This window comes from Anas acuta, chromosome 2, assembly GCF_963932015.1.
Source record: "Anas acuta chromosome 2, bAnaAcu1.1, whole genome shotgun sequence".
NCBI classification, from domain to species: Eukaryota; Metazoa; Chordata; class Aves; order Anseriformes; family Anatidae; genus Anas; species Anas acuta.
The window spans coordinates 30536635-30549652 of record NC_088980.1 but is presented as its reverse complement, the minus strand read 5'-3'; the positions used below and the strand labels follow the sequence as shown (position 1 = coordinate 30549652).

General features: G+C 34.5%; 1 protein-coding gene across 7 annotated transcripts in view; it reads left to right on the top strand.

Moving 5' to 3' along the window:
* The window catches only part of AGMO (alkylglycerol monooxygenase), a 250511-nt gene that overhangs the window by 73956 nt on the left and 163537 nt on the right, over nucleotides 1-13018 (top strand). For all 7 annotated transcript variants that reach the window (XR_011093792.1, XM_068674088.1, XM_068674084.1 and 4 more), the window contains exons 4-5: nucleotides 5128-5231; nucleotides 10892-10987. Coding sequence is in view for 6 of the 7 variants with exons in the window: in XM_068674088.1 (XP_068530189.1) it covers nucleotides 5128-5231; nucleotides 10892-10987 (200 nt within the window). In the remaining variant the exon portion in view is untranslated. The remainder of the gene's footprint in view (nucleotides 1-5127; nucleotides 5232-10891; nucleotides 10988-13018) is intronic.

Here is a 13018-nt window from a genome sequence, read left to right as displayed (position 1 = left end):
GTGAAGCTAGAGTTCAGTGAAGAAATTAAGTAGCATTCATTCCTCTCTATTTTACCTTTATTGGGAGAGTAAAAGGCATATAGAAGGACTGGAAGTTTCACTTTCTAGGCCATTATCCTCCACTTTCTGGAGAATAGACTCATGACATGACCCCCTCAACTACCACTTGTAGGTGAATGCAGGACTGAGTTTGAGTATCAGCAGGTCACAGCTGCTCTAAGAAGTAGCAGTTGTCATGCTGGGGTTAGCAGGGGCCACACTGGGTGAGGGGTTTCTTGACATTTGCTTGGTTTTGTGAAGTTCATCACAAAGTGTTAACCTGTGGCATAGGACAAGTAATATTCCTGTCTTAGTTTGATACCCAGTTCAATTCAACACTGAATCTTGTAAGAGGTGTCAAACATAGTCAAACTGAATGTTTTGTTTAATTTTAACTGGATGCTAAGGGGAAACTTTTACCTGTTTGCTTAGCTACAATCAGTGTTGACTTAAAGAGAACAGAGACTATACGAGACTCATCATATGGAAACATTTCTAAACTATCTGTTTGTTGGTAGGTGTTTCGTTTCATAGAATCATAGAATATCCTGAGTTGGAAGGGACCCTTAAGGATCATCAAGTCCAACTCTTGACACCGCACAGGTCTACCCAAAAGTTCAGACCATGTGACTAAGTGCACAGTCCAATCTCTTCTTAAATTCAGACAGGCTCGGTGCAGTGACCACTTCCCTGGGGAGCCTGTTCCATTGTGCAACCACCCTCTCTGTGAAGAACCCCCTCCTTATGTCAAGTTTGTTTGTTTTTCTTCCCAGTTTATCTTATGTCCAGAAATTCACATGTAATTAAGTTACAAAGAAATTACCAACCATCAGATCTTTACCATTTCAATTATTTTGAGGATTGTGAAAAATGGCTGTTTTCAATGACATGGCTCCTTGAAATTACAATGGGGTATTTTGGCAAATATATTTTCTCCAGTTGTTAATCAAAATGTAGTGGGATGTGGAAATCACTGAAAGCTGTGGAAATGAACAACAACAAAGGCTCATTTTGAACTTCCCACATCATGTATTCTTAAAGAGAAATCTTCTGTGTATGGTGACCAGTTTCTGTCACCACAAGGGAAATACTTCAGTGGTGAAATATGGCCCAGGTGTTGGATCTATCTTTTAGTCCCATTGGAAGGGATTTGATTAATGCCAAAACAGAAAATCTGAAGCAGAAAAAAAAAATAAAGCTAAGTGGAATCATTCATACCACTGTGATATGGTTGTGATGGTGTGTGAAACTGAATTTTTATGTATTACTTGTAATGAGGAGGGAGGGAAGAAGGGGGGTGGAGGAAATGATAACATCTTCTCTTCAGCTTTTCCAAAAGGAAGAAAGATTAAAGTGGGAAGGAAATTTAGTAGTCTCCTTCTGCATAATGAAGACCTATGTCTAATAGAAGATAAAGATGGCATTTTCATTTCAGGTAGTTCTGAGAAAAGTTATACAAATTATAACCTAGCACAGCAAGGGTCTCCTTTGATGGTATGGATTTTCTTGTGTTTTGTTTTAATAGATGGAAACCTGGTGTGCTGTTTGGATACAGGGAAGAACAGAACAACATCTTACTACTGGAGTTAATTATTGCTTAATACATTGCTGTTATCACTGTGCAGAATCAGTGAATTTTTTCACTTGCTAGACAATATAAATCCTGAAATAATCAGCCTGTAATTTTACAAGAGAATGAATGGTACCATCTAAATAGAAGGAAAGAAAATTGATGCTAGAATGTTCTGGATGATGGACTGGTTATCATCTGGCCCTCAGTTTTCTCTCTAGCTCTTCAAGTCTACACAGACTCATACATGCAATTACTAAAATAAGAGGGCTGAGAGTAGTTTGGAGATTTGTATCGTAACCCTAAAGGAAAATACTTTTGTACTATTATCATTAGGCTGATATATGAATTCTATTGATAAAAGAAAGAAAATGAGAGGCTGAGGGAACTGGATCAGAGAGTAGGAGGGGACCTAAAAGTAGCTTTGCAGCATAGATGAAACATCTTTTGTCAAGAAGATAGAGCCAGGCTTTTTGCAAAAGTGCATGGTGGGAAGGCAAGAGACGATGGAGAAGAAAACAGGTTCTGGCTGTATGTAAGAAAAAAACTTTTCTTCAGTGAGGACAATCAGGAACAGGTTATGGAGAGAGTTTGTATGGTTTCTGTCTTCAGAGGTTTCCAAGACCCAGCTAACCCTCAGAAACCTCATAGTTGTTCTTGTTGTGAACAGGAGGTTAGACTAGATATCTCTTCTAGTCCTTTACAGCATGAATTATCCTATGATTCTATGATGTTAATTCTCCTGAATCAAAAATAGAGGTTTTGTGCTTATTTTTTTTTTATAATTTTGTATACTAATCCTATTGACTTAGAAAACAGTCAAAATTTCATTAGAGCATTGCCTACATGACAATTCCATTGCCTACTTTTATTCCTGTGTCTTCACTCATGAATTTAAACTGGAGAGATCTAAAAAAAACTACTATAATACTTCTATATAGTAACAAACATGAGAAAATGTACAAGACAGTCTTTTATAATTTCATTCTAATTCAAATAACGTTTTTCTTTTTATTTCAAGTAATCATAATTACATATGAATGAAAACGTGAAAGCACAACCCTTTTATAGACCCATACTTTTCTGTTTCTGTTTCAGATAGTTAGTAAGCAATCAGATGTATTCTTTGATGAGTGCTTCGTCTGTTTCTTACATTTGTAAGAAGTCTTTTAGCTGTAATGGCTATAATTATTTTTAATGTCCTAATGGTTACAGACTGAGTTTTGGGGTGATCCATTTCACACTTATTTATTATGTTATTTTTCTGCTCAAATAAAATTTATAGATAATCAGTTTCTTCCCATTAATATTGAGGACAAAAAATATTTCTGATCATCAGTGCTGTTAGGTCAAGGAATTTAACATAGACTGTGCAACTGGTGTCAGCAAAAAGAGGATTAAGGAGAAGGATTTAATTCATTTAACTGTAGCAGAAAAAGTCAGAAATGGCCTAAGCAGTTAATTGCTTGTGACATAATTGTTTGTTTATGTCTCTAATATTCCTGTGGTACATTTTTGAATGATAGATCATTTAAGTTGACTGGCACATCTGAAAGATTAACATTATACCAATATTCAGTTACCTTGTTCTGTAACTTAGCTAGTGTAAGAGGCAGTTTAACTGAAAAATGAATGCTAATAAAGTGCCTGTTTAGTAATTCATTTTGAAAACCGTTTGACCTTAACTAGAATGAAAGTAGACTGTAAAAATCATCATAGATTCCCTTCCTTGAACTTTTCACAATGCTGAAAAATGACTGAGGGAAAGAAGCAAGATCCAGTTACTGTACCCTGTTTGTACAGCTGTACTTCATTGAGTGGAGGCTTGTGTTACACACAGTTTGTGATAGGAAGTAAATGCTTTTAAAACAACTAAGGAGACAGGTCTTTAACCTCCACCTTTTCAGATGCTTTATTCACTCATTTAGCTTCTGTCGAGGTCTTGGGAAACATTTCAGATACAAATTATTATTGAGTACTGAAGCTCACCTGAATAATTCATCTCCTGGTGAGCTCATTAGAGAGAGAAGTTAAGAATTTTTTTATTAATATTTTATTTATTTATTAATTATTATAATTATTATTATAGAGAGAGATTACTAATTATTGATACAGAGAACATTTGCTGTTTCAGGGACAAATATGTTTAAAGGAAGAATTCTCAGACTGAATATTAAGTGTGGTTTATGATAGATGAAGGTAGAGTTTTAATTCAGCAATGGTAATGATTTTCAAGGACTTAGAGGACATTCAGAAATGATGTTGTTATGTAGTCTGTCAAAAATACATCAAAATTCATTATATTTTAAAATTTTAATTTCTAACGTAAGGCTTTTAATTCCTGTTACAAGACTGTTTAGTCATATTAAATGGTGAAGACATTTTAAGGTTCTTTAAGGGGATTTTTGGCAGTGCTTCAAATTGCAAGAACATGTTAATCACCAGATCTAAACTGTTTGATGTAAGCTTGGCACTAGATAATTTCAGGCATTTACACACTATAAGATCATTCTGTGAATTAATTTCACATATCTGCCAAGGGCACTTCTCTAATTGCTCTGGTGTAAGAAGTCAGTGGCAATGGCAGCATGCAGTTGATGGTCAGCTAGATAACTTTTAATTTCTGTAATCAGCTGAGGCTGTGTACATTTAATCCTTTGAAATATATGTGACCTTGAATTTAGTTTCATGATAAATATATATTATATAAATATATATATACTGCTATATAATGCCAAAAGAAACACATTATTTTGTCTGCATTAACCACCCATTTTCACATTTTGCTATAATTAACATCTTCTTCATAGTTTGTAGCACTATATCTGATGGCCATGAACATTCCTGGCTTTCATTTCTGTTGATAACCTCCCACTTAAGACTGGTCAGATATAAATATTTACTGCAATGAGGCCACTCCAATGAGGCACTTAAAGGGAAAATGCCTTCATTTAATTTAATCCAAAATTAGGATTTTGAAGTATTCTTCTTCATTTTAGTACATCAGAGGTGTCATGACTTCATAACACAACTGGAATTAGTTTTACCCTTATTCCAGCAACTTTTTAGAACCACAACACAATAGAGTAACTGCTCTCCTTTAGCTGAATCTGGAGTTTCCAGCATTTTTGAGCAGCCATTTGTTTTTCCATTTGTGGAAAAGAAGTGGGCAGGCAATAGTTGCGTTTCATGGTCTGGGGTACAAGTGGACTTGAAGATTTATGTGATTTTATGTGAAAACCATAAGCATAACAGCAGATATCAGTTAAGTTGTTTAAACAGTCAGCTGACATTTAACCCAGTCTAACCAAACTCATCGCTGGACATTAGTTTTTATTTCCTGCTATACTATATTATATTATGGTAAATTGTAAATTGGCATTGTATTATGGCAAAGAGTAAATTGGGGATTTCGTTCCTTTCAGCTTAAGGGAAAAAAAAAACAAAAAAAAAACATAGGAAACAAATGTTGCTTTGTTCTCTGGTATATGCCTCATTAGAAATTATGTGTTTTGCAGAGGTTAACATACTGTGGGCAGCACACCAGGTACATCATAGTTCCGAAGATTACAATTTATTCACAGCTTTGAGACAATCTGTACTGCAGAAATACACCTCCTGGGTAAGTTGCACAAGATTTGAAAAACAACCTAATATCACCAAGATTTAGTAAAAGTGAAAATATTTCCCTTCAAATAAAAACATGTAAATTATTTTATATGTTAAACACTGAAAAGCACAGATGACTTTCTTCAGTTTCATAAGCTTTAAAAGTACATTCATTAATGATTTTATAGCAAACTTGAAAAGTGATACACTGATTAATTTTAAGAAGGGTAATTTTAACTCTTTCATAAATTCATAACTTTCCAGGAAAAATGTGACTTTTTAAAAACATTATTTAGTTATTCATGCATCAGTGCAGGAGAAGATCAGAATATAGTATAACTACTCTAGAATATGTCCATGTAGCTGAAAGGAGCAGAGAAATAAGAAAAGATTGCTTTGGACGTGCAAACAGATTTATTTTTGTATCTGCTCATGTCATACATCAGCAGTCCAGTAAGTCAAAGAAATATGCCACCACTTTTATCTAGCTTTATTTCAGACAAAATGTATTGTAAATAATGATCTTTGTATGCATCTGTGTATGAAATTAAGATAAGTACTCATTTACAGATTTAATTGAAAATACTATCCAGTTTTGGGCACAAGGTAACTGCTGCTTTTTATCATCTGCTCTCTCATATTCTCTTATGACTGTTTTTTTAAACTCATTGTGGTTTCTTAATGATTTTTTTTTCGTTTTTTTGTTTGTTTTTGAAGTATAAAAACTTCAAAATTCGAACTCTTAGGATTAAATTTCAGAAGTAATTTTAAATATATTTTTATAGATAGAAGATATATAAAAGCTGTCCTGCAGTGAGATATAATGGTGGAATAAACATACAGTCCTCTGTGAATCTCTATGACTAGCCTATGAGCAAATGACTCAAACCCAAGGGCGTGCACTCACAAAAATCCAAATCCAGTGTAGCTCCATTAACTTCAATGAAGTTTGGATTTATGTTCACATAACTGAGAATGGGTTTAGTCTGTTGTTCTTAGTTGTTTCAAGCATATAACATTAGATAAGTTTAAGCAGTAGGTTCCAAAAAAGAATTGAGCTTTTCTAGAACTTGTGAAAACTCTCTTAGTTTTGCTTCTTAAAATATTCTCTGTAAATTATTATTTTTATTCATAAAATAGTCATCTGATTTTAGTACCAGTGCTGCAAATTTAAATGGCCGTTATGAACAATAGTCAAAGTATCTCTGTCACAGCCCCACTTTCTGTGTAAATACTGCCATGTTGAAGATTCAACTTTGAACATTTTACCCATTGGGACCATATGTACAAAACAATTTGTATGTGAACAAAAACAATAATTCAAAAAAGACAGAAAGCCTGTGTGTGTACATATGGGTGTGTTTATGAGTATTTTGTCTGCCTGAGTGCTTTTGAGGGTGATACCTCAGAGAGTACAAAATATTCAGGAAGGCCAAGGCGTCTGGCCATCTTAGGTTCTAGAGACCATCCTCAGGACCACACTAGTATCACCTGTCAAAAAATATATGTGTATTTAAAATTGATTGGTTTTGAACAAAGGGAAAACAACATAGAATCTATAATACTTTTGTGTGCAGTTTTTTTCTGCCAATATTTGATATTAATCAAAACATTTTGTTAGTATAAATATGGGGATTTTCCTCTCCCCATAACTTTTGGAGAAAGAAAACTACTACACCTTTCAAAGCCTAAATGTGCACAAGCACTATTCCTGCTAATTCTTGCACTTTTATTTTTATTTTTTTTTGGACTGCCAGACTTGTCCAGAACCCCATAGATGCTTCAAAGCTGAAACCCAGTGAAATCTTTAGTTATTCTCTGGGAATGATTTATGTCACTGAATCTGTACTGTTGAATGCAGCTTCAGATCCAGTTTTGTGGACGCTGTGAGAAAGTTGTGGTGGATGATGTGGGATTTTAAGACTGTTCTGTTGCCAGCTATGTATGTGTTTTAAGTTAAGGAGTATAAGATAAATAAATTAGAATATCAGTCTCTATGGGTTGTGCTTGTGCTGACTGAAAAGATTTGAAATGAAAAAGAGAAAAGCGTGCTTTAACTACAATCAGTGGTGTGAAATGTACTCTTGAAATTGGAACCAAATGTCTATTACTTCATGTCATTTGCACACAAAACATTTCCCTTTGTCCAGTAGAGGAGAGATGATGCAGACCTAGTGTTAGACCAAGAGATGGTTTTGAAGCCCATTTGGGGAGGAAGTAGATGGAAAGAATGTATATTCATTTTTAAGAGAACATCAGGATGCTAAGGTTGTATGCCTTTTTGCTACTGATGAAGCACCTAGTTAAAGTGTAATTGTGAAAGAAGAATGTAGCATATACACCTTGAAAAGTTTTGGCTTAATTCTTTAAATACCAGTTCTTAACTTTCCTCCAAGGGTAAGATTTATCCGCAAATATTAGATCCATAATAACTTGATAGTTTTAAACTGTACTAAGGTTTTAATTATGCTTTGTTGATTTTAATTCAGTGGAAATGTTTGTATATAAATTTCAAAAGGGTAATGGGTAACACTTTTTTCTGGCACAGAATCACAAATTTGACTTCTTTTCTATTGAGGAGTCTGACAGGTCTTGGATCTGTAAAGGATGCTTTTATTATATTTACCTTTATTTCCTGAGGAATCATCACAAAAGTATACCCCAATGTGAGCTGCCATGGAGGCAGTTTTCCTGTGGATCCTCACTGTGCCCAACAACCCCTTTGCCTTGTGCTGATGGTGAGCCTGAAAGATCAACAGGTAGCCCCAGTGACACGTCCTGGAGAGAGGTGGGCTCAGCACTGGATCTGTGCAGGAAACAGCCCTTCTGCTAAACCTCAGGATCTTCAGACTTTTCCCTTTCATTCTTTGTGGAAGCATTCATAAGCTTTTGCTTACAAAAGAGAGACAGAAAAATAGGTCATGACCAATGCAGAGAGCATGTAATAATGTGGTGGACACACATCCTTCCAAAAGGGCCGATGCTTTAATTCTTGAGGCATAGTTGTGATGCAGCAGCCCCAGATATGAATTCCTCTCCACCCCCTCAGTAAGTGCCTTTCCCATCAGGTTATCAGTTACTGTGGCTGTGCCTCAATCTCTGTTGCTGAACCCACAAGTGAGAAAAGATCTATGAGTGTGATAAACATTTTTTCTTGAGTTTTGACCAGAAATTCCATCTTTGAGGCAGGAAATGTTTTCTCCTACAGATCAGTGAAAGCTGGTATGTTCCCATGAAATGTTTTGATTTGGTGAATTGGCATTTCCAGTGAAAAAGTACTTAGTGATTTTTATTTTTTTTTAACTGACATTGATCTAGTTGCAGTGGAACCATAAGTAGGAGATTTATTTTTTTATTTTTAATTTTTTTAAGAGTAGTTTTCATTTCTCCCTATGGGTTCTGATTTTGTGAATGACCTTTCAAATCCTTTCTGTCCAAAATTAAGCTTACATTGCAAGGAAACATGAGGCAGTTAGGAAAGCATTCTCCCTTGTCAATCTGAAATTTACCTATACGTTTATATAAAATTTTCCTCATCTCACAACTTAGGAGGTGGTAGCAGTACTTAGAAGTACTTCTAAGTAGTACTTCTAGTACTTACTGAATATGAACCTTCCTTTGCCTGAGTCACCAGTAAATACAGTCAAATTGCATATGTTAATTTTAGGGAAAAAGCGTATAATCTTTAACTCTACTTTAAATCCAGCAACCAATTCTATGCATAATCTGAACACAATTTTATTTTATTTTATTTTATTTTATTTTATTTTATTTTATTTTATTTTATTTTATTTTATTTTATTTTATTTTATTATTTTTTTATTTTTTTATTTTTATTTTATTTTCAACTTCCTTTCCATTCCTTTTTTGAAAATTTCCTAGTTTTATCATGTCATTAGACAGATACAATCAGTAATGAGAAAACTGCATTAGCTTTACCAGCCATGTGTCCTACTTCTTCATTGGCTTCATTGTAAGATGACCTTTGAGAAAAGCTATGCCAGCACCCTAGATGTTGTGAGACAAATATCTTCCAATCTTTTCTTTTTAGAGCTTCCCCCACTTTTAATAATTAAATACTAAGAGGGCTAAGGTTAGTGGCAGGAAGCAAAAGAATCTCAGACAAGAGACTGACTCTATGTCAGTGTTGAGGTTATTTCTTCTAAATTGTGGGAGATTTACACTGCATTTCTGTCTCAGATCATGGAGAATCATGTGTTTGAAAATAGTTCTTTTATTCGGTGCATAAGATATGCATTAAGTATTTAACTAATACATACCTCTACTCCAAAATTTCATGCCTAAATGCCTTTGATGGCATTTACTAGCTCCCACCTTCAGTAAGAGCTGATGTGAACTCTTGTGAGTTTAATTAGACCAAATGATTCTTAGGGATTGAATGTGAAAATATCACACGAATATATTTTCTTTTTTTGTTGTTGTTTGTTTCATAAATATTTCACAAGTGCTTCAGTCTTCAAGGATCAGACTGATCCAAACAAGGTTTCTTTCCAGTGCTTTGGTCTTGTTCCAGTGTTGAAGCCAGCAGACCAAGCTGGGATTGGAGGGCCTTAGTACTCTTGACAGTGAGAAACTATTGTGGTGATTTTCTCCAGAGCATCAGTCACATCAAAGGGATGGGGATGCATTTGTTTCATAGCCCCAGCTTGATGTCTTACCTATTGGGTAGATCTCTTGACAAAAACTGTGGGAATATCATAATTAAATACTGTATAATACATGTACGTGCCATTTTTTTTTGCAGACCTATGCTAAAAGAATTTATGGCTCAGGAGGCCTGTCATGGCTATCTTATTGCTTTCTCTGATATTCAAAGATTTGATTTTGTGAGAAGGACAATAGGAATTTGAATCTGTACTTTAGGGAAGGATTAATTTCTCAGAGCAGCTGGTGTAACACAAGGTAAGGTAGAAAAAAAGAAAAAAAAAAAAACAACAAAACACCTTTGCTCTGATGAAAGAAGACTGACTTCTTAACATGTGAATGTCTTGTATGTCTCATCCTATTGCTCAGCCAGTTGAGAAACTATTTGTGAAATTACTGGGACTCCACTCTGTAAGAAAACATTATGTTTCCTAAGGAGGTAATATGCTGAAACTATTTTCATGCCAGCACATCTTTAGAACCCAGCAATATATCAGGGCATCAAGAGAGATGCTGTGAGGAAGTTAGGGTGAGAAATTATAATTAATTTTGAAAGTGGAGCAAACTGCCTTACCCTCATGATGCTCATGGAGGGAGTTCAGATGGAAAGGCTATAATGCTATAAATTCCTGCCTTGCTTATTCTGTGATAATTCTCCCCTTTAAGTAAAACCTTCATGTCAAGGATATGTTGCTGCATGCTACATATAGTGCAAAGAATAAATGTCTCATCTCAGGATTTTTAAGTTCTTTTCTTGATTTTGCTGCTTGCTCACTTTATGACTTTTGGTAAATCACTTTCACTGAAATCTGTCCCACCTGCTATTCCATGTCTAGCAGTAACATAATAATCGGTATGTACTCTATATAATGTCCACATTACAGAGGTTTTAGAAGATGAAATTAAATTATCTTATGAAGTGCTTTGAGCTCCTGAAATTGTACTTCATTATATCACCACAACTTTAGTGCGATAAATATAATGTATATTTTCTTTTTAATTTTTCAGATGTTCAACTTGCCAATGGCTCTTTTCATTCCACCATCAGTGTTTGCTGTTCATCTACAGTTTAATCTACTTTACCAGTTTTGGATACATACAGAGGTAAACTGTACTGCTTAAAAACTGGTAGGTTTTTAAGCCATACCTAAACAGTTAGCCTGGAGCAGTGTCCTGGAAATCTACTAGCAGCTGATTTATTGTGTAAGAAAAATCTTTGTCTGAATTCTTTAAGGAGAAACATCTGTTCATTTTTATTCCTTTTGCTGAATATATATTGCTAAGTTTATAAGAAGCAATGAGGCCAGTTGGTCCCAATTAGATTAAAAATAATAATAATAATAACTGTAAGGAATCAGAACTTTTTAATATTTTAATACAATATTTTCCTGTCTTGCAGCTTATTAAATATTTCTGGCAGATACTGAAACTGATTTTATTTCTAAGATAAATATTTTAGAGAAAAATATCCAAACTACAGTACTTCTTAAAGACCATTTAGAGTTAAAACTTAAGATATTGTTTCCTTTTTAATGCAAGTAGTTCTCAGATGAAAAATGTTATTTAGTTATCTAATAGCTATTTGCTTATGACTGCACCTATTTATTTGTTTTGTGGGTATATAGGCAAAATGTATTTTACATACATAGAGTTAATTACCCACTGTAATTTGTAAGTAGTTTTCCATACTTCTCAGGTAGTTGGACAGCCTTTCATTCTCACTACAGTAGAGGTGTTTAAAGGTTTTGCATGTTATATGGCAGTAGCATGTATGTCAGTAGCCCCTGCTGGGCTGCAGGCTAATTACCTCTGCAACCCTTTTACTCCCTTGATTACTCTCACTACTCAGATGCTTTTTTCCCTCTGTAGTTTCATTATGTCATCTATAGGAAATTTATTTTGGAAAAACATATATATATATATTTATTTGCTATTTTTTTAAATACTGTTTTTATTTTCTCTTTTCTGTGTGCTTGCTTAACAACAAAAAAAAAGAACAATAATAATAATAAAAAAAAAAATAATAAAACTAAGATGTGCTTAGAACTACTAAGTACTTACAGTGGCCCAATAACAAACTTCTACTGTTGGCATTACCGTTCTATTGGGCAAATTTCTAAAACCATTAATATGTGTCTCATATTCTGCAACATTACATGAATAGCAAAGGTTTACAATAAAATGTAATGAATATCACCAGAACTGGCATAAACTCAAGCAGTACACAGTTAATGTCAAAATGTTTGGAGCAAATTTGATCCAACACTTTGAAATTATAATAAATAAATACTCTGAGTCTCATGGTAGCAAAGTTTCTTTGACCATATCTTAGGATCTCCAAACTGCTTTTATGATGTTTTAAGTAAAATATGTGCCTTGCTTGCCTTTTCTTTGCTGTCTGAAGCCATTCTTACCTCATCTGAGGTGCCTTCAATGCTTTGGTGTGTATCAGTAACTGAATGAATCCTGCAACTGGTGTCACAGTGTGTGTATAAAGTTTCTAGAGTTAATTTCAGAGGCTTATGCATTACCTACACCCCTCTAAAGTGCTAAATCCTTCACAGGGCTTAGAGGAAATTTTCATAGTGTATGTGCAAGTGTAAGTTTAGACCATAGTCTAAACAGGAATAAATTTCAGTCACAATGAAAAGATAAGTACCCTTTACTACTAAATTATTGTATCAATAGGAAAACAATGTATCTTTTATACTGATCCAATTGATCTAATCATAGATCTTTGTTTACAAAGGAGATATTCTTAATGTTGATATTGTTGAATTTGTAGTGCAAATGAAATCAACTGAAAAATGTTGAAGTTAGGCTTTAAGATCAAAACTCATGTCAAAACAGAAACAGGGTTACACCTGTTTAACATGTTTCCTGCTCTCATGTTTTAACATGTTTCCTGCTCTCAAGGACAAGGACCTAACAGACAAAAGAAGGGAAAGAAAGGGAAATAGCAGCAGCTATTGTAGTCATGGAGGTTTATATCACACACTATAGAAAATGTGATCCTGGTTCAGTGACTGCTGCTAAACCTTGATCTGAACACTACGAGATTCATCATCCCCAGCTGCTCTGGGAGCCTGTGCTGGCTGCTGATACACTATGTGTCATTAGGGGGTCCAGAGGAGA